At 43.4% G+C, this 20,966-nt stretch overlaps 1 protein-coding gene across 2 annotated transcripts in view; it reads right to left on the bottom strand.

Moving 5' to 3' along the window:
- Positions 1–20,966, bottom strand: part of ADCY8 (adenylate cyclase 8) — a 218,569-nt gene that overhangs the window by 88,135 nt on the left and 109,468 nt on the right. The window contains exon 8 of one of the 2 annotated variants that reach the window (XM_079901571.1): positions 2,945–3,142. The exons of the other annotated variant lie outside the window; for it this stretch is intronic. Coding sequence (XP_079757697.1) covers positions 2,945–3,142 — 198 coding nt within the window. The remainder of the gene's footprint in view (positions 1–2,944; positions 3,143–20,966) is intronic. 2 annotated transcript variants of the gene reach the window in all.

Below are 20,966 nucleotides of genomic sequence, written 5' to 3'. Positions count from 1 at the left end.
AAAGAAATTTTCAAAAATTTCTTCCCTACAGAATTTCCAAGGTAAAATCATTCTTTCCATTTCCATTTTTCCTTTCAGAAAACATACTTTTATGGTCCAAACTTGCTCCCAAGAAGCAGGGTAGGGCAGTGGGAAGAGGAAAGACTGGAGTCACAAATACTGTAAATATTTCAACAAGTCTAAGATGCACAATTTTAACCCCACCTTTTAGCATCTCTGAAATCAGAAAGTATGTTAACTACCAAAGGAGTCTTGAAACATGAGGACTTCCAGGGAGGTTTGTGATTGCTCCTGCTGGTCACCAGGGGGCAGTATGAATCCAGAACCATTTTAAATTCTCTGCCTGACTTTTTTTTTTTTTAAGATCACATTGAGTGTGTGAACTCAGGGATTTCATTTTGGATTCAACTTCTTGGAGAGTTCTTTTTTTTTTTTTTTTAATCTAACCAATACCCAGATAGAGGCATGTGAATTTCCTCACTGACTCTGTCTGCTGGGTGGGTTTTTTTCTGTTCATTTTTACCTTGTAAGCACAGCTCATTGGGTGGTTTTTCTTAGTGCTGCATAGAAAAATCGAGCACCTCACAGTTGATGGTACCTCAGAGTCTATGAAATAGGCATCCAGGTTCTGAGAGCTATGACCTCTCCTTAACCTCTAGGAGGCTCAGTTTTCTCTTCTGGAAGCAAGATAGTACTGTTTCCCTGAGGACGCAGTAGACGGATATACAGAAACACCAGGCACAGAGCAGATTCACACTGATGCTGTTCGCTAACTCTGGAGTCCTACGGATTTGAAGACCCTGTTACTTTGGTAAGGTTTCTAGGACCCTTTCTTACTTGATCTCTCTCCCAAACCCCTGCCCTGTGCCTCCCACCTCATCCAAAGTTCAAGGAGAAGAGGATGAAGCTAGCATAGGATTGTCTTCTTCGGGCAAGGGCCTGGGAGAGCAAGTCCCCAGGGCTCCTGGGAGGGGCAGTGTCGTGAACAGACAAGGGCACTGGCTTTGGGGTCACAATGGGCTCAGATCGCAGCCCTTCTACTGACAGTTCGAGTTTGGGTGGCTACCTAATCATCTCTCCATGTCTCCATTTCAGCAAATATAAAACGAGCCTCCTAATAACATCTACTTCATACTGTCACTGTTAGCCAATATGCGCAAACAGCTTAGAATAGTGCCTGGTATTTGGTAAATACCCACTGACTATGACTTTTGATATATCCTCTGCTCAGCAGTAACGCAGCCCCTGGAGAGGGTCTCAGAGCAAGAGTCACGAGGGCCATCTCTGTGACACGAGGGGAGTGAACATTAGCTGATGTGCCCACTTGCCTTCACTCCCGTCACCTACACGACGCAGAGCACACGCTAGGTGATGCAAAGCTGGACTAGTGGCCACATCCCTGCAGGTCCATCCAGGATGCTGCCCTCTGCTTCTCCTAGAAGCTGGTCACAGAAATCAACCTCAGATACACTGTGCTTCCCCTAGATCCATCCCCCCTCCGACACCAGGTGCCTGCAGGTGCGGGCCAGACACTACTGAATAAAACACATTAGAAATTATCTCTAGTCTGCAAGGGTCAGGTCATTAGTGAAGCAAGTACCTCCTTAGCAAGAATGAATAAAAAGGGTTTTGTATAGCTCTGGACACAGGTATTTACACAGGCTCATTGAGAAGATTCTTTGCAAGACCGCCCTGCTCTTCCTAGCTCCTTCTATGTAGCAAGCAGGAAAGAAATGCATTTAATTTGGACGATAAGCCCTTAGTTATATTACTAACAAGAAAAGTCCACCTGCTATTTGAGGGGGACTGTTGAACAGGCAAAATGTTTCTTTTCCTTTTGTTTCGTTAGTACATAGACATGATACATTTCAAATGGTCAATCACAGGTGAAGATAGTACTTTGGAGTTTGCAACCTTCAGGGAGTTTATCAAAGAGATTCGCTGGGAATAATGCATGTGCACAGAAGTGTGAATTCTCCAAGCCTAGGAAAGCAGAATCTCCCAGGCAGCTGATTAGACTCACAAAAAATTGTTCGCTGGAGCTTTGCACAATATAGAATCAAACTCCTGAAATTTGCTTGCAAATTCCCTGCTGTTCTTGCCGGAAGCTCCTGCAGATGCCAAGCACCTCCTGTGCTCAGTCAAAGAAGGTCTGTCAGCCTCCATCCGTGCAAAAGAGCAGCCCAGTTAAGCAGGGACAGCACCACCTCCCTACTACACTCTGCAGTTTGGAGCTGGGCTGGGAGAAGGGGCATGGAAAAAAGTCATCAGCAGTATGGTAATGCGGGCTACTTTTGAACAGCTGATCTGATCAACGCATTGCCTGGAGCCTTTTGTCATAACCTAAGAGGGAGGCACGTCTATCATCCTCATTGTACAGAGAGGACTTCGTGCTCACACAATCCTTCACTTACTGACGGTCACCTAGCAAGGAAGTGGCAGAGGTGGAATTCGAACCCAACTCTGAATCCACAACCCACCTACTGTGCCTTACATCAGGGGGTCTGAGCAGTGGACGACTGGGAAAATGGGAAAACAGGTGTCTCCAATCTAAGAAAGACAGTGTTTATCATTAATGCTTGCATTAGGTTATCAGGTGCCCTCATATATTATGCTACAAGTGTGGCAGATTCACCTACAATCAAAGGCACGTGGGTGCCAATGACATTTGGGTTAATAATCTCAAAGTGGAAGGTACTCCTTTGTTCTTTCCGTCATCTTTTCCTTAAAAAGCAAAGCTGAGGCTCTCTTTATCTAACCAGCATCTCCTTACATGGCCTTCAGTCTACTCATGATTTTCAAAGAGAAAAAGACAGTACCAAACCAACCAAAGAAACAACAAACACACCAACCAAAACCACAGCCCCTGGGCTCTCTCCAGTCCCATGAACATTTACGACAATTTATTCCAGAAAAAAGAGCCACTATGGAGACCCAGGTCTACCTTGTGCTCCAGGCTGGAGTCTTTAAACATCAGTGAGAATGGCTTGATATGCTCTCTTCTCAATTTATCGCCACTCCGCAAGTCGATGGTATGTTCTATTCTCTTGTTAATTTCCTCAGGCCCAGACTGGACATGCAAAGCTTGTGCAAGATGGTTTGGAAGTAGATTTATTGAATTTCTTGTTAGGGCAGCCAGAGTCTAGGGGGAAAGCACATGCAAACACAATAAACCTGCTGGTCCCCTTTGGATTAAAAAGAAATGCAATGTGTTCAGATTAGGTTGCATTGCAAACAGTAACAGCAGTCCATGCAGTTGTATTCAGTGAAACCTACAGAAGTTGATAAGTTAGCATTTGGTTCAGAGAAACACAACCTGGCAAAAATAGCATATCAAGAGGGCTATTTCTCTTTCCTCTGCGTAGGTGCACTGAATGCCCTTGGTTCAGGTATTTGGAGAGGTGTCGGCTTGGACGTGTTAAAAGACCCTTTCTCTAACCAGGCACACCCCTGGCATGAGAGAAAGAAAACCAATACAAATAGCAGAAGGGAAAACAGATCTGAAAAGTCCATGGAAATGATCCTCTCCAACCAGGTAGACTCCACATTTCCATGTGGTCTTTCCTTTAATGGTGGTGGAGAGGCTTGGGGGCCAAAGGCTTGCGTTTCCTTTTTTAGCATTCCTCACGGACAGCCCAATGAGCCAGGATCTGCTCCTTAAACTTGATAACGATTGTGAGATTTTTACACTAGACGAACGTTTTTCCCCCCACAGACCATTATATATCTATATCTTCACATAGATATATGTGTTTAATTTCCTTTAGGGAAAAAAATGCAAAAGCAGTTTCAGCCTCTCACCATCTCACAGGTTAAGCAGCAGGAGCTGGGGAAAGGCACAGCCCCCGTGGTTGGTCATTGGGTGTGGTCACATGGATGCAGAAACAGCTCTGGCTGATGAAGACACACCAGATTTGGCAGGGAGGACTCTGTCTCCTGGCAATCTAGCTGCAGGTGACAAGATCAACTGGCTGGATCTAGCCAAATGCAATGCTCACTCACAGCTCCAATTTAAGACAACTTCTTTATATCTTTATATGTCTTCTTTACGTCTTTATATGTCTTCTTTTAAGACAACCAAAAACATGGGAGTTGGAGCTGGAGAGATATAACGACAATGATGCTCATCTCCTCCCTCAAAAGATTTCCTTGGGGAGAGGTATAGGATGCTGTACATCTGTAAAGGGGAAGAGAAAACTCTGCTTCTGTACACTCTCACTGCATCTTCATCCCTCTGCCAGCCCCTCACCTTGGCCAATGTTAGACCATAGGCTAGACTGAGATAAGTTGGTGTGATCATCAAATGGCAGCCTGTGAGAGCTGACAGAACATCTTGGAGGTCCTTCTGCCTGAACCCTTCATGTACCTGAGAGCCTCAGAGAATCACGCTCACGAGCCATCAGCTTTTCTGCAGCCAGGTCAGATCCTCTGACCCCAGAGCCAGAGTCGGGGGCTTTGCTCTCATGGAGACTTCTAGCCCATTCCATAAGTATCCCTCCTGTTGGACTCTTCCTTTTAAGCTTCATGGAGATATTCAACGTAACCTAAATTCAAAGTCTCTAAAGAATTCTTGAGCAGGGCTTCATCACTGGTAGAATTTATGGAAACCTTCTTCTCCAGCCCCAGGATAAAGGATGGAGTTGCACGTGCCAACACGCAAAAGTAACGTATATATGCTCTTAGGGCACTGAAGTTAATTTCAGCTCTGAGTATGAAGGAGGCTACCACAGAGAAGAAGATAGACGCTAGGGGGAGGTATGGCAGGATGAGAGGTGAAGAGAAGAGCTGGAGCAGAGAGAGGGAAACAGGGACCAATGTTCCAGCAAACTGAACAGCAGGGTCCATGTAGGGCCAGAAGGCTTGAGCCCTGGGATTAAATGATGTTAGAACAGCGTCTCAGAAGGTGAAAGAGACTGGAGCCCACCCTCTGTGGATCTCCTATTGGTTTCTTGGGCAGAAATTCTCTCCACATAGTTTGGAAAACGACAAAATTTAGTCTTCTACCTTGGAGAGGAGGTGGAAAAGACACTCAAGCCGCCCTCGTCTGGACATACATTCTGGCTTAGAGATGCGAAAATGCTCTCCTGGAAAATGCTCAGAGCTGGGATTTGACAGGAAAGGAGAGGAAATCAGCTCACTATCTACATAGATCCACAGTTAGGAATTTCTCTCTCTCTTTGTAATTTTTATTTTCCTACAGTTTTCCTTCTTTGAACCTAATTGAGCCTTCCACTCTACCAGTCCCTCATGCCTGCAATGGCTCTTAGACCTCTGGATTTCACAGAGAAGGGGAGTTTCAAAAATATTTTTGGACTGCTTTATATAAATTATAGCAGTAGCTGCAGTGATTGCCACAGCTACAACCCTCTATATGACCACCATTTCATAAAACAAAGGGCACGTTTTTTTACAACAAGAATTACATAAGCTCAAACCAAAGACTGTTCTTTACACTGAATGCATTTAACTTAATGAATGTCCCCATTTTTCTCATATTGATGGGGGCTGGTGAAAATGTTATCAGGGACTGCAGTCTGTAGGGAGACCTTTGGAAAACCAGGAATAGATGTTGCGTCCTGAGTGCCTGTGCCATTGACCACTTTTGTAAGGCAGAGACCAGTAAAACTTCCTACTTTCAGAGCTCCCCTGCCCCTTATTGACTGTCTGTGGGGCTGCTTCAAGTGAGAGATAAACTTGGAAGCACCTCTCTTTCTTTCCTCATTGCCACCAGGTTACAATTAAGAGCTGGGAAGGAGTCCTTGCATCAAAATGTCAATGATGCTGAGATGAAGAATGCTTCTCTTGCCCAAGCAATTACTTTTACTCCTTGCAATTATATCCCTAGTATTTTAATGCAGGTAGTCCATGCTCAGCCATTCCTTTTCTGATCATTTGTCAATTACATATGACAATGATACCTGCTGTTTGACAAGCAATCTCTCTCAGCCTACCTCACACCTTCAGGACATACATGCTCAAGGGAAGACCAGCATCAACTCAGTAAGTCAAGCAGGTTGGAATCAGGAAGAGAAACCATCTGCTTTCATTTACCCCCAGTGCACCCCTGAAAAGTATGAATGGCTTTGGGGGATACTTAATTTGAGATTATTTGTGATACTCCGTCTCCACTGGTCATGGCCACTGAGATGACTTCACCATGTGCTGGCCTCCAGTAAGATAATGCTAACACTAAAGATCCGTAAGCTGATATCCCCACAGTGATTCACTTGTAAGCAGTATTTGGCAAACGTGTAACACATCTTATCTGCCTGTTTAGAGTCTATGATGCAACAGGCCATTTTCAATAGAATATGGTTTTCTCCCTTTAAGACTTACAGGACTAGTGTGAGGGAGATCAGAGTCATGTTAAAAAGTAGCACAGGCTTTCAAATATGATTCCAGTCTTAAACTGACCTCCCAAAATGTTGAGATTGTTCTTCCACATAAACAGCTTAAGCAACTGGCAAGAGAATGGATGAAATGGGAAATGACTGAGAATAATTGAATATCAATGATTATGAATGTAATTATAATTCAATTCAATTACACATTGAAACATATATTCAAATATGTATCATATATATCTTATGAACAATTTAAATACAATACTTAATATACAATACTCAATGTGTATATTCATTTCTTTAGCTGGCATTTTCAGACATTTAGGAGGTCAGATGAGAGCAGCAATGTTGGGAAAAATCAAAGTTTGCAGCTGAGGGGGACTCTCACGTCTGAGTCTCTTCACAAAAAGACACTGCAGCCTGGTGATTCATCCTAACTGAGATCCATGCCCCCCTCAGGCATTTCAATTACTTCCTTACTCACAGGTGCTTAACACAGATCAAAGCCCAAATGAAAACCAGAGTCCCTTCTGAACCCAAGTTTCTGATCAGAAGGTCTTGCCTGTGAGCCTGGGGGTTCTGGTGAAAATTACCATCCACATATCCGTTTGTAAACCGCATTTGAATGGGGTGGGGGAAATCATAAATCCTCTTAAGCTCATCATTTGGTTTATGACCAGAAGACTTTCCTTTGGGAATCTTTTTTTTTTTTTTTTTAATTTATGTACACACTAACAACCTACTTTTTTTTTTTTTTTTTTAACAGGTCCTATTGCTTCATGGATAGCAATACCCTTTGTATTCCTTAATCAGTTTGGGTCAGCAAATAAATTATTCCTAGTAAGATTTCAGGCTGAAAGTGTACTCTCTAGAAACATCCAGTTTTGTTGAGTCAAAAACACTTTAGCTCTTTTGGATCACATATTCCAATATCAAAACACCCTCTAAAGCATCCCTGTAGACACTGTAACTCAGCTTGCATAGTTTCAGTGCCGGAATCTGGGGATATCATCACTCTCTTTCATCACTAGATCCCCTTAATTAACTCTTTCCCAAAAATTTTGTTCCAAGGAACACAAGAAGGAAGGGATGTTTCTTTACAAAATGGTTCTGTGGACCAGTGGATTTAGGAAATGTGGATCCACTGTTTGTTTACTGCCATCCGTTCTCACTACTCTCTGAGAGAGAAGCGATTTTGTCTCTTTTTGTTTGGAGTGCTTATGCCAGGGCCTGGCACTACGTAAGCACTCAGTACCCGTTTGTTGAACGAAAAAATTCTTATATCCTCCTATTGGAGTCTCACGGACACATTACTGAAGTAAAAGCACTGATAAGTTCTACATAAGTAAGACTTTTAAACTCTGCACCTTCCAAACTTTTATAACCATAGAACAGTTTTTGCTCGGATCTCCTCTACACATTCCCTGGAATACCACTTGGGAAACAATACTCTAAAGTTCTTCCCTGATTTTGTTCACAACTCTCACGCAGTGGATCTGTTTCTGATCTCTGAATAAGATCTATTTACCCCCCTCCAGAGTTTTCTTCCACGGGCTAATGCCTTCAATTTTCCCAATCACTTCACAGGTGACATGGTTTCCACATATGGCACAATCCTTTCCAGTTTGTCCATACCCTGAGTATACTACTGTACAGAACCAGACCCAGTGCAAACGACATCTGACCTTGTGTTGGAGCCAAGGCACCTACCACAGTATGACCTATTAAACAGTTAGTCTATTACGTTTTATGCATTTGAACATGTGGCAGCTAGGCTGCATGCCCTACTGCTTCTTTAAAAACCAATTCAGACATCTCTTTCTCCAGGAAGCCTATTCTGAGTCTGCACGTATCCTTAGTACAGCAGTTACTGTGATGTCTTGTAACTGCCTTCTGGTGTATTTGTCTGTTCCTCTAGGCTCTGATCTCCTGGAGGGTCAGGCAATGTGTTTTACCCATAACTTAATCTCCAGCATCTGGCAAATTTGGTAGGTTCTTAACAAGTACTTTTGGAATGAATAAATGAATGAATGCATGAATGAAAAGTTCAATGGCTATGGAAGACTCTTCCTCGGGCATTGTTTTCCATCTCTTGCTACCAAAAGTCCTGTTACGTTTTTCCTGTTCTCCCCCAAATGGACTTCAAATTTAGGAAGACTCTGCTTACCAAATTGAATGTATTACATAAGAGTAGTTTGTTTTCCTATTATTCAATCCAATGCCTAGTTTTGGACCAGCAGGGGATAAAAGGCATTACCACAAACTCCAAAAGAGAATTCCAGCCGAGAGCGAGAGCCTGGACAGGCAGCCTATGGTCTGTGTCAACAGGAGGTTTTACTCAGGTTTCTGGAATCCAGAAAATGCCTCCCTACTACTACCTCTTGGTGCTGACTGCTAGGGTACCAGAGGTCACAGATGGGAAAGCACTAACTTACAGCCTTTTCCGGGACCAGCGCCTGCGTTAACATCCACTTGAGTGTTTCCCACGAACCAGCATAAAGCGTAAGGTTAAAGCCATCAGTGAAAGGGCCTCATCTTTTAGCTTCTCTGGGAGATGGACATGCAGTTTTGAGATTTAGCTGTAGGTAGTTGTGACTGAGATCCTGCATTGTAGGCCAGCTTGTTGCTGCTTGGGAAAGACCCAGAGAAGATGCCCAGAGCCTCATAACAGCCTCCATCTTTCAGGCCGAGATGGCTTATCCTCTCCCAAGACTCTGCCTGCTTCCAGTCTCAGGCTGGAGTCTGCAGTCAGAAGCAGGTAGAGTCATCGGCTTCCTCAACTCACCCCGGAGCATCCTTCCATCGTCTCTACGGCACCATCTGCCCGTGCCTCCTTTGGAGGCCCCTGTGGCTCCATTTCAAACTTGTCGCCTGCAGGGTTTGGGTTGTGGAAAAGGCAGGGATTTTTATCTTTCAGTCCCTAACCCACTTCCTGTGTCCTACAACTATAGGCCGACTTGAGAAAAATCGCCAGGAACAAAAGCTAAGCCTGAATAAGGGCCCCCAAGTGCACACATTAGAGCTCTATTTTCTCTACTGTTTATTAAACCCCCAACCAACCCCCAGAAGAGAAGGCTCCTCCTTTTTTTAAAAAATTATTTTTGTGCTCTTTTTATGAAAGCTCACTTGGGAAAGGTTTGAGGTGATCTAGTCCACAATGACTGGCATTCAGGGTCTCAGAAAGGATGCTTGCTGTGTTTGAAAGTGGCCCAATTATTTTTTTCCCTCAAATCTAGGGATGGGGGAGCAGAGATTTCCTGGGATGTGCATGTAATGTTTTTCTGGTAAAAGGTTTTAAGGGGTCTTTGGGCAAACACCGAGTTGGGGGTGGGCCCCGGGAAAGTATCCACACAGGGCTCCCCAGGACCCATCACACACAATGTTTCCTTCTTATAAATATGGAGGTGCTAGTGCATTAGGCCATTCTTCATAAGCAAGAGGTGTTAGCCAAGATGGTCACAACTGTTCCTGTCTGTACTGAGAGAAAACGAGATACCACATTCAAATGATATGCCTGATGGGTTTTTTAGTTTAGGGATACTACTTACTTTCTCTTTTCTTTTTTAGATATTTATACCATCATAATCTATCTTCCAAACAAAGCAACAGAATATTTTTTGAGATCTCACTGTGGGAGGAGGTCTAGGGAATACAACTACAGGAAGAGGTTTAAATAATTTTCACAATAAGCTCATAGCTTCTGCTCCAGGAAATGAAATAACAAGGGTCAGAATGTCCACACTGTTTGCTGAAATAATGGTCCAGACATTTCCAGCCAGCCTGCTGCAGGATTCCAGCACCCCTCTGTAGCCTGGTTCCCGATGCTCAACTGTGAGCAAACAATATGTCTGGGGCCCAGGCTATTTGGATAATCACCGCTTCCTGCTTTGAGTCAGCACTGGCAGTTTGCAAATATAGTCTGGGTGCTGCATTGGATAGGGAATAAAGGATGTATAAACTCCTTTGATTGGCCTTTGTCACCGTGTGGTCTGAAATTTCAAACTGTTTATGATTAAGAGAACAAAACAATGACAGGGGAGGTACCCCGAGTTCTGGCAGATCCCACAATAAGCATTTATTGGTTTGCTATTGATCTGAATCCCACAACTTTACTCTTGACCTTTTGACTAATATTGATAAGGTGGATCATGAAAGCAGTTTATTTATTTGGGGGTTTAGGTCCCAGATGCGCTCGGCTCCTTTCCCAGTGTACTTTCCCTGACGTTAAATGCCTTGCTCTTTGCTTCAGTTCATCCTACTAGTGGCTACTGGCTTTGGACGCAGACACACTGGCTCGGTTCTCTTTGGATGAGGGGTGGGCAAATGGTCAGTTGTGGCTGAACTTCCGGGCTAGCCACAATTCCAGGTGACTGGGCCGAGCTCTCAAAATAAGGGGACTCAGAGCCCACAGAGGGAATTTCTAGCATTCCAGATTCTGTCCCCAAGGTCTGGTCCAAGGACCTCAGAGCCAGGTTAGCCCAGGACAAGTGGTGTCTGACACTGATTCTGTCCTTCCAGAAGCTTGTCTGGCTCTGTTTGACCAGTCCTCTATCAGCTAATTCAGGATCCCTTAACTCTGACTTTATCCTTTGAATTCCTCAGAAAGATGCTCATCTCAGTTTGGGAACGTGATTGTACTTTAGTCATTACACGCTAGAGCCATTTTTAATAAAAAAATCGTCGCTAAACTGCTGCAGAACTGGCTGAAACAGAAGTTGGCACATCCAGTTAGATGTGGCCTCTTTGAAGTTGCATGGTTTGAGGCAAGTTGCCAAAATTGAATTTTAGCTTTTAAAATATCACATCCATAGTAATGTGTGGAACAGATGTGTAAACGCCAGCACTGATCTCATCTCAGGGTTGGGGGGAGTGGGTGAGAGGGACGGGGTGGGCCTAGGCAGAGGGGCAGGCTGGAGAGGCTGACACATCAGTCACTTGTTTACGGGGCCACGGGACAGGTGAGAATCAAAGTACTCACAGCACTGAAATGACTGGGCCAAAATGTCACAGGCTGTTTCTGGAGAGGTGGTGACTAACCCACTTGACCAAGTGACCCCCCTGAGCGGGCAATGGATTGTCTTGGCAATCAGATAATTTCAGCTCAGGAAATAAATCAATGAACATATATCAGGACTTCAGTGACTCAGCTTCCTTGTGAATACCAAAGATGTAGATTTTTCAAAGGAAATCCAAAAAGGAGGGGACGTATGTATATGTATAACTGATTCATTTTGCTATACAGTAGAAACACAACATTGTACAGCAACTCTATTCCAATAAAAATTAATTTAAGAAAAGACGTAGATTTTTCAGAAATGTCAATGCCACGGGGAAAATGACTGTATGTGTGAGGGTGGGGGGGGTGTGCACGCGCACGTGTGTGCATGTTTATATGTGTGTCTTTGTTTACTTAACAGAAATGTGGAGAAAACTGAAATAGAAGAGTTACCGAACTTTTATCTTTTTTTAGGTTCTGAAGTAACTCTTTTCGTTTAGGACTACGACATACGTATTACATCAAGAGTTGCTGATAAATTGCTCGCATTTGGTACTTTAAGGCTATAGGTCTTACTATACAATTTACTAACTAAAAGTTTAGTGATTGATGCTTTCCCGGATTTGGCTTCAATGGAGCTCACCTTACTGACCTTCAAGAATGCAGCCTCTCTTAACCTTTCCCCAGGGATGGTGAGATCGGCTGGGACTTCGGACCCTTTGCTGCAGTGCTGCAATGCTTGCACCTGGACAAACCTCTCCTCCAGCAACAAAATACAAAGAAACTATATGGGACTAAAAATAACTGCACGCCTGCCACAGTTGAGGCAAGTTCTGGACAAAAGATACAAAAAGACCCAAAAAAAGCCCATGCCACTTCTGAAGAGCAGGGAGCAAAAATAGGGGGTTGGGAGCAAAAGCGGGGTACTGCCCACGCCCCCTGCGCACAACACCACCTAAGGAGTGGGCAAACCACCCAAGCTATCCCCCGGCCCGACCCCTGGACACACCCCTACCCTCACCCCATATAAGGAACGAGCTCACGGGCCCCCATCCCCCCACCCCCGGGAGTGAGCGAGCAAGGGAAGCTGTTACTTGTTCCCGCTCCCCGCTGCTGCAGCAGGGGCCCCAGTAAAGCCTTGCCTGAATTTCTTGTCTGGCCTCTGATCAATTTCTATTGATTAAGGAGGCCAAGAACCCTGGTGGGTAACAGTGGTAGGACAAAACTGGGAAAAGAAGAAACTGCTCAGTGGCCTCTACTTCCTCTTATCCTAACTTTTCTACCACACACTTTTCTACTGGATTCATCTAAGTAGTGTAGCTCTTCTTGGCTATCATTATTCCTAAATATTTGTTTCTAAGTTTATCACTTAAGAACAGTCCTGTATCTAAGTACTCTGAAGACATGGACTCCTGAGTGGGGGCTACCACGTAAGACGTGTACAGAGCCCTTATCATCTCAAGGTGTGAAGAGATCCTTTAAGGGACTAAAGGTGATATAAAAGCTATAAAGTGGGAAAGACACAGTGGAATCTAGTGGTTCATAACCTGGAATTCACGGTAGCAGTTTGGAGATCCTTGAGATGTGAGGGGCTTTCAAGTTCCATCAATACCCAAGGGATTGGGACTGTAACTCCTTTTAGACCCTAGGCAAAGCAAAAATAAGTACATACACTAAGAGCCAAGATGAGGCTGGTCATGCCAACAGAAATATCAGGTGTCTCTGCTCTGGGCTGGAACCGAATCACCGTACAGCGGTACCATTCGTTTCCTTGTGCAGAGCAGCAGCAACGGTGGGTCATGGCACACGTGCCAACTAATATTAAAAAAGGGGAATACAAATGCAATTTTCTTTGGAAAGAAAAACCTTAATGCATATGAATTGCACCGGCAGAGAAATGAAAGGTCTTCTTGGTGGAGAAAAGATGGGAAAATCCTGACATAGCTCAATGAAGAACTTTTACAAGGACACCTCTCAGCCCACGCATAGCAAAAGTGGCATTAAGTTTAATAAAACTTAAATCCCAGTTCTATTTTTTCAAAGCGAGGAAATAAGTCAGAAAAAAATCCAGATTTTTGCTCTTCTCTTCCTATCATCTTCACACATTTAGAATATTATACACTTATCTTCACATATTTAAAATACTGTTGCATTCATTGGTTCCAGTTCCTCAGATGTTTACGGCTCCCCAAACAACTAGTCAATCCCTGGTAAAAGAAGAGTCCAACTAGTTTAGCAAAGTTTCAGCCAGTTGTTGGCTATGCGGTAACCACAGGCTGTGTCTTGTGCCAACTTAAACGCTCGCTTCCAGAGCTGCAGTTCCGCGTGAGCCACAAACTTCTCTCTACCTTTATCTTTTCCACCTCAGTCTACCTCTGGAACTTCAGAGAAAGGGGGGATGATGTGTCAAATTTAATGGATCAAATTGCCTGCTTAATCCACTCAACGCTCTCTGGAAGGCTTCAAATCCATTTGCCTTTCTGAAGAGAGTGAAAAACCAGGTCCCTCTAATGACTCTTCCTGGCTGCACTCAGCTGCTACCTTCAGAGTCAGGGCTAAAAGCAGGCTGGGGAGTTCTGTGGTCTGTAAAAGCCACGTTACCGTGAGAGTGCAGATGGGCTTCAGGGAAATGTCCAGAGTCCTTCATGGTCTCTACCCCAAAAGCCTACAGATGTCCCACCCAATCCACATCAGAACTTCATCTGATGTTAAAATGGTTCAAAAGAAATTACCTATGGAGAAAAATCTGCCTGTGGTTTCCTGTCTATCAAGACTGAACACGGCAATTAGATACTCAGCAGCTTATCACTGAAGCAGCAAACTCTGAAAACACAGCTTCCTCTTCAAGACCAAGAGCCAGTATTTCAGGCATTTTTCGGGGTAGAAATTTCAGGTCAGAGTTCTCTGAGGGGAAAGAGAGGCATGTGGTTTGGTCTTGAGGAGCAGAAACCCAGGCTGAGATGGTGGCCTTACTGCTTCCCTCCTTCTGGGGTTGTGTCCCCTCACTGTTGGCCTCACTCCTGCTTGTCTATAGATCTCAGCTTGACAGTCATTTCCTTGGGAAGGTCTTCCCTGATTACCTGGGATCAATATTCAGTCCTGCTAGAAAGACAGCGATGTCCACTTAGCCTGTTGCCCTGTTAGTAATACCACTGGCCTGTGAGCTCCTCGACAGTTTTGCACCTCCTTCTGCATCTTCCCAACCTTGGCACCCAGCACAATGCTTGGGAAATTGTAGTTCATTAAGTAGTTGAATAATCAGTGGCTGAATGAATGAGGAAACAAATGAACATCTTGGGGGGACTGACTTGCCCAAGTCAAATGATAAAAGTAAAATGAGTTTGAATTAAGAGTGTTCTTTTTTTTTTTTTTTGCGGTACGTGGGCCTCTCACTGTCGTGGCCTCTCCCGTTGCAGAGCACAGGCTCCGGACGCGCAGGCTCAGCGGCCATGGCTCACGGTCCCAGCCGCTCCGTGGCATGTGGGATCTTCCCGGACCGGGGCACGAACCCATGTCCCCTGCATCGGCGGGCAGACTCTCAACCACTGCGCCACCAGGGGAGCCCTAAGAGTGTTCTTTGTCTTCTGGGCTTTTATATGCAAAAAGAAGGGGTCAGCCACTTAGTTTGCACCCCACCTTTAGGGACGGAAACAGAAGGAAAGAAATCAAACCCTAGTGATCAATATTTCTCAACAGGAGAACATAATGATCATGTTGAAAACAGGACTCTGAAAGATGGCAAAATGTGATGATGTTTATAATGATGTTTGGTTTGGTGCAAAATGCGGTTATCCAGAATGCTGAGAGAAAGGGCCAATTCCATCCCCTAGTAAGGTGAGATTTTTACCTCAATAATTTTTTTCGCTTTAACTCTTGCTTCCGATTTGGTATTAATACTTTAAGACAGTTCATTAGGATGACAGTTATGCTAAATTGTCATACTAGGAAAATTGTAAACTGGATAACCCCATTACTTTCCAGGGAATTATTTGGTTCTCTGGGCTTTGGGTGGCAGGATTCCGAAGTGTAGGTAACTCACCAGTGTAGAAACAGACTCCCAGCATGTGTCTGAGGCTGAGAAACTGAATGGGCAATGTTGGAGCTGAAAGGAAGTGATGGGATCATCCAGTCCAGTTCTGGCATTGTACGGATAGGAACCCTGAGGTTGGGAGGGGAGACGTGGTTCCCTAAGGCCTTGCAATAGTAAGTGGAGAAATCAGGGCCATAACTCAGTTCTCTTGGGTTTCCATTCTGGCCCTTCCCACTATCATATGGGTAAATTTTGGGTCCTGCAGAGATTTGCCCCAAGATCATGAGACTCACAGCTTACAGGACTAACTGGTTTACTCTGAGGAAACGGCTCTCAGCAACAGGTCAACATGGTTTTGATCAGCAAGGCAATCAGATGAGAATTTTTTCTTCCAGTGGATACAGAAAACAGGATCTAAGAAAAGTCCCAGCTGGGACTGATAAAAACATAGTAACATAAATCTGTTCTTACAGCCTGCTTTCCACCATGGCCAGCCCCACTCCCTACACATTTCCTTTTCTTCTGGTGTCAACATTCTGCAGTCTTAAGTGTGACTAAATCAAATGATTGTTTTATTCCTAGGTAGACTTGAGCGACTGCCCTGCTTAGCCCTTTCCATGCAAACAATGATCACATCAGGACACTCAGGGTATGAGACGTTAGGGGTATGCTAACGCCACCTGGAGGAGAAGCTGGTCCTTTCCTGGAGCTTTCACAGAAAATTTCTAAATATCCCTGTTGAGAGAGCGACCTAGCTTCAGAGGGTGAATACACACACTCACACACACGCACACAACCTTTTAATACTAACTGACCAGGAAACAAGGTAGTAGGTAGAAACGCAGCACATATCTTCAGGACCAAAAGGGGAGGCAATGCAGCCTGATGGAGACTATGTGGTTTTCTGGAGTCAGACATAACTGGGTTCTAATTCCAATTCTGTTGTTCATTCACTGTATATCCTTCAAAAAACTAACTGATCTCTCCAATCACAATTTTGTCACTTGTAAAACAGGCACGTCACACTTACCCAGTAAGGTTGATGTGAGAATGAAATGCAAAGAATATGAGTGAGCAATGCTCCCAACACGGTACCTGGTCCCAAGCTCTCTACTTCTATTAGCGTTAATGATGCTGTGGATATTCATCTATATTCCTGGCAATGAAACACATTTGCTTTCTGTCTTGCTGTGCAGGACACAGGCATACCTTGTTTTATCGCGCTTCACAGATACTGCGAGCTTTACACATTGAAGGTTTGTGGCAACCCTTCAAGCAAGTCTATTGGTGCCATTTTAAAAGCAGTATTTGCTCACTTGGTGTGTCTGTGTCAGATTTTGGTAATTCTCACAATATTTCAAACTTTTTCATAATAGTTATATTTGTTATGGTGACCTGTGATCAGTGATCTGTGATGTCACTATTATGACTTGCTGAAGGCTCAGATGACGGTTAGCGTTTTTTAGCAATGAAGTGTTTTTTAATTACACTTGCGTACATTGTTTTTTTAGATATAATGCTATTGCACACTTAATAGACTACAGTGTAGTGTTAATATAACCTATATGCACTGGGAAACCAAAACCTCAGTGTGACTTGCTTTATTGTGATATTTGCTTTCTGGTGGTGGTCTGGAACCAGACCTGCGATATCTCTGAGGTTTGCCTGTACAGAAATTTCTTTTGTGTTTTCAATCTTCGCAGTACACATATGAACTTCATGATAACAGTAATGACCAAATGACTTCTACTCTGCAGAAACAACTAATATAGAAAACGGAAGTACCAAATGTGTACTTTCCCCCAGGTGATTCTCTTAAAAGGTCTGGAGGAGTAATAGAAAAATGCCTGGGTTCTGATGCTGTGATCAAGGTGAAAGGGATGGATGGGACAATGGTGATGATTTCTCAATATATGAGGGACAGCACCCGGGCTCTAAAAGGGGGTTTGCTTCTAAAAGGGTGGCTCCACCTCTCTTGGCATTATCACTTGTCATAAAAATCAAGTTAAAATGATTCATATCGTTACACAATACACTTTATAGCAACACAAAAGCTTCACCCTCTGGTATCCTCTTGTAAATCATAAGTAAAGATGCTGTTTGTCTGAGGAGTCCATTCTTGGTCCCTACAATCCATTCTCCACAGGCAGCTAAAGTGATCTCTTAAACATCTAAATCCGATCATGTCACTGGCCAGCTTAAAATATCTCTATCACTTCCCTTAGAATAAAATCCAAAGTCGACTAGGTTTTCAAGATCAATGTCTGTCTCCTTTAACTTCTTCTTGTATTCCTTCTTTCCCTACTCACTATGCTCTAGCCACTTGGGCCTTGTTGCTCTAACATACCAAATTTTTCCCACCCCAGGGCCTTTGCACTAGCCGTTTCCTCTATCTATAATGCTCTTTTCCTGATTATTCAAATGCAGGGTCCTTTCGGCACTCAAGTCACATTTTCAGAGGTCTCTTGATGACCCTCTCTGCAATAATTCTATCTGCCCCCTAGTCATATGTTCATCTATATTTCCTTCTCAGAACTTTTGTGTTTTGGTTAATTGTCTGCATTCTCCACTCCCTTAAAATGTAACTCTTGGAGGACAGGAATCAAGTCTGTCCCCTCATTACTCGATCCTCAGCATCTAGAATACTAACATCTGTTAAATAATTGAATGAACCAGAGCTCAAGCTTACAAACAGATTTTAGTCGTAGCATGCAACCAGAAGGGGAAAATACAATCTTTCATATGAGGACCCTTTTCTTAAGTCTTCATTTTCATCTCAAATTTTGTCTTTATTCTGAGAGATTCAATGACCATTTTGATGACTCATTCCAACAACTTAGCCTTGAAATTTCTGGACATCCTCCCCCATGTCAAAAATGTTCACTTTTGGTGTACTTCAACTACCTACTTCTCCTTTGGTAACCTTACACTTCAATAGTCCACCTGTGACCATAAGCTTCTTGCCTTCTAGTTTTCTTAATTTCATTCCATTCAGAGGCTCAGAGCATAGGAAGCCTGACAGGTATCTGAGCCAGGATTCAGGGATCCAGGATACCAAATCAGTGGGCAGAACACTGGCCCATGTCAGGAGTCAGGGATGCAAAGCATAAGTGCTCAGGGTGTCCAAGAGTGGGCTGAACCACCAATTTTAGCTTAACTGGACACAGATTATAAGGGCTGGGAAGATGCACACCATCAAAAACAAGAGATTACCTTCAGGCATAGACAGGGACTGGAAGACTCAGATAGGGGCCAGAAATAATTCTAAGTGACTTTTTTGCTCCTGCAAACCGCTGACAGACTCCTGAAATGGGGAGCCGAGAGGGGACTGGGATAGAGTTGGGGTTCTTGGAAATCCAGAGCTCTCGCTTATCAACTGGGACAATTTGGCTTCTGACGTCACCACTATGTCAAATCTGTCTCTTGCCAATGACGTTTTCCAATCCAATTCCCACTGGCAGTTTCCAGTCTTCATCTTCCTGCACCTCTTGGCTACATTGGACAGTGTTGATCACCCTGTTCTTCTCAAAATGCTCCGTTCTGTAGGCTTCCATGATACCACACTGCCTAATCCTCTTCTGGTCCCCTTGCTTCCTATCTGTCTCTGTCACGGGATCCTGACTCTCTTTCACCTCCATCTGGTGTTCCTATAGGTCTGTCTTGTACCTTCTTAGCATTTTATTTTACATATTCCTTGCAGTTCTCTCTTTCATCCTCATGGCTTCATCTAGCACTCAAATGCTTCCAGACTCACATCCCTTGCATAGTTTTTTCATGCCTGAGCTTCAGAAGTGTGTGTTCAATAGCCTCTTGGATATCTCTCCCTGGACCTCTCCTAGGCATTTCAAGTTGAACACGTCCTTAACTAAATTCTTAGTGTTTCTCACCCAATCTCCTTCCATTCCACTATTTTTTATTTCAGTGGGCAGTTCTACCATCTAATCAGTCACATGCAAGCAAAAAACCTGGAAGTCAAACTTGACTGGGTCTTCTCCTGTACCACCCACATCTATCATTTAATTAATTCATTCAGCAAACTCCACCAAGTCCTGTTACTTACCAGGTATTGTTCTAATTATGGACTAAATAATGATAAGGGAAACAGATACAATTCCTGTCTTCATGAAGCATATACACTACCGGCTGACTTTATCTCCAAAGTGTTTCTTCTGTCCCTCCTCTTTTATTACTAGCAGTAGTTGGCATGTAACAGATGCTCAATTAATCTTTATTGAATGAATGAATACATGAGAATGCAACTATCTGAACATCTGCTGTCTATATAGCACAGATTATGGCATGACATACCAATGTCATTAAAAATATTTCAAAGCATACTTTGTGAATCAATAGAAACTAAAACATCTGGCCAATTTAGCTAGCAAATCCCCAGTGAAGCATTAGTATGTTTTATCTGTGTTATGCAAACACCCAGATGGTCTGGGCTTCCTGTGGTATTGACTGGCTGTTTTGGCAGAGCACAGGCTCAGCCAGACCAGTTTTGATCTCTTCCAGGCACACATTATGTCTCTGAATTGCACATATGAATCACTGACTTCCAGAGCTAAGCATAAGTGCAATTCTGATGCTTGTGACCATTTTAATTGACTCAATAATTTCCAAAATGTTATTAGTGCCACTCGGTTATTTATGAATATCAGCATACATTCATTGGCTCTTAAGTATGAAGACATAAAACAAAATTGAGATTATTCATGTGGAAGATGGCAAAGACAGGCAAAACTCAGGCATCATAAGAAATATATGGTATGGTTAAACACCAAGAATAAGAATCTTTGACTAATAATGACGTCTTTTATAAAAACTATTTGATGACATCAGTAAATATCTTTAGGAAATCAGCAGATAAATATTTCCAGTATTCCTATATAATTCTACCAGATCAATCAATCATGACTTAAAACCAAGCACCTCTACCTCTCTTCTGGGTTCTCAATTCCTAGTAGCAAGGATAGGTACACACTGAGATGAGAACAATTAGGAATTATCCCCATTTCCACAATCAGCTTAAACGGACAGAGTTTTTCAAAAGGAAAGACCAAAAAGAAAAACAAAAAACCAAGAGAGAAAACTTTATGCAGAATTATTGACGTGTTCAGGGTGAGGCATGCATCTTTTTAAAATAAGCAGCCTTCAGGCTCAAGCTAACAATAGGCAGAGGAAACAGAGGGTACTTTCAGCTGGGCATGCACCAACTCCAGGAAGTATTTAAGACCGTAATATTCTATACTAGCAAATTGTACCATGCATACCAATTCAGGGATGGAAAGAGGTAGGCGTTGAAATCAGTGATGACTTGTGTAGGCATAATAATTTGGGGGGAAAGTAAACACTCACAAAAGAATATTAAAGGTTCTTGCAAGGCATGCAGGTTCAAGGGTTCAACCTGCATCTTTGACCAGTGAATGGGGTCTATGCATTGATCCTTAGCTCCTTCACACAGAGCTGGAAGGAAACCAAGGTTAACCTGGCCTCAGAGCGCCCCATCAATCTTTCAAATGCAGAATAAAGAGGCAAGACTTTCAGCATTTTAACCTTTTCCATTTTAAATGTCTTTAAGCAGACAGATTTTTCT

Source organism: Stenella coeruleoalba, assembly GCF_951394435.1.
Source record: "Stenella coeruleoalba genome assembly, chromosome: 17".
In the NCBI taxonomy this organism is placed as follows: Eukaryota; Metazoa; Chordata; class Mammalia; order Artiodactyla; family Delphinidae; genus Stenella; species Stenella coeruleoalba.
The sequence above is the reverse complement of the archived record's forward strand: the minus strand, read 5'-3'. Positions and strand labels throughout refer to the sequence as shown.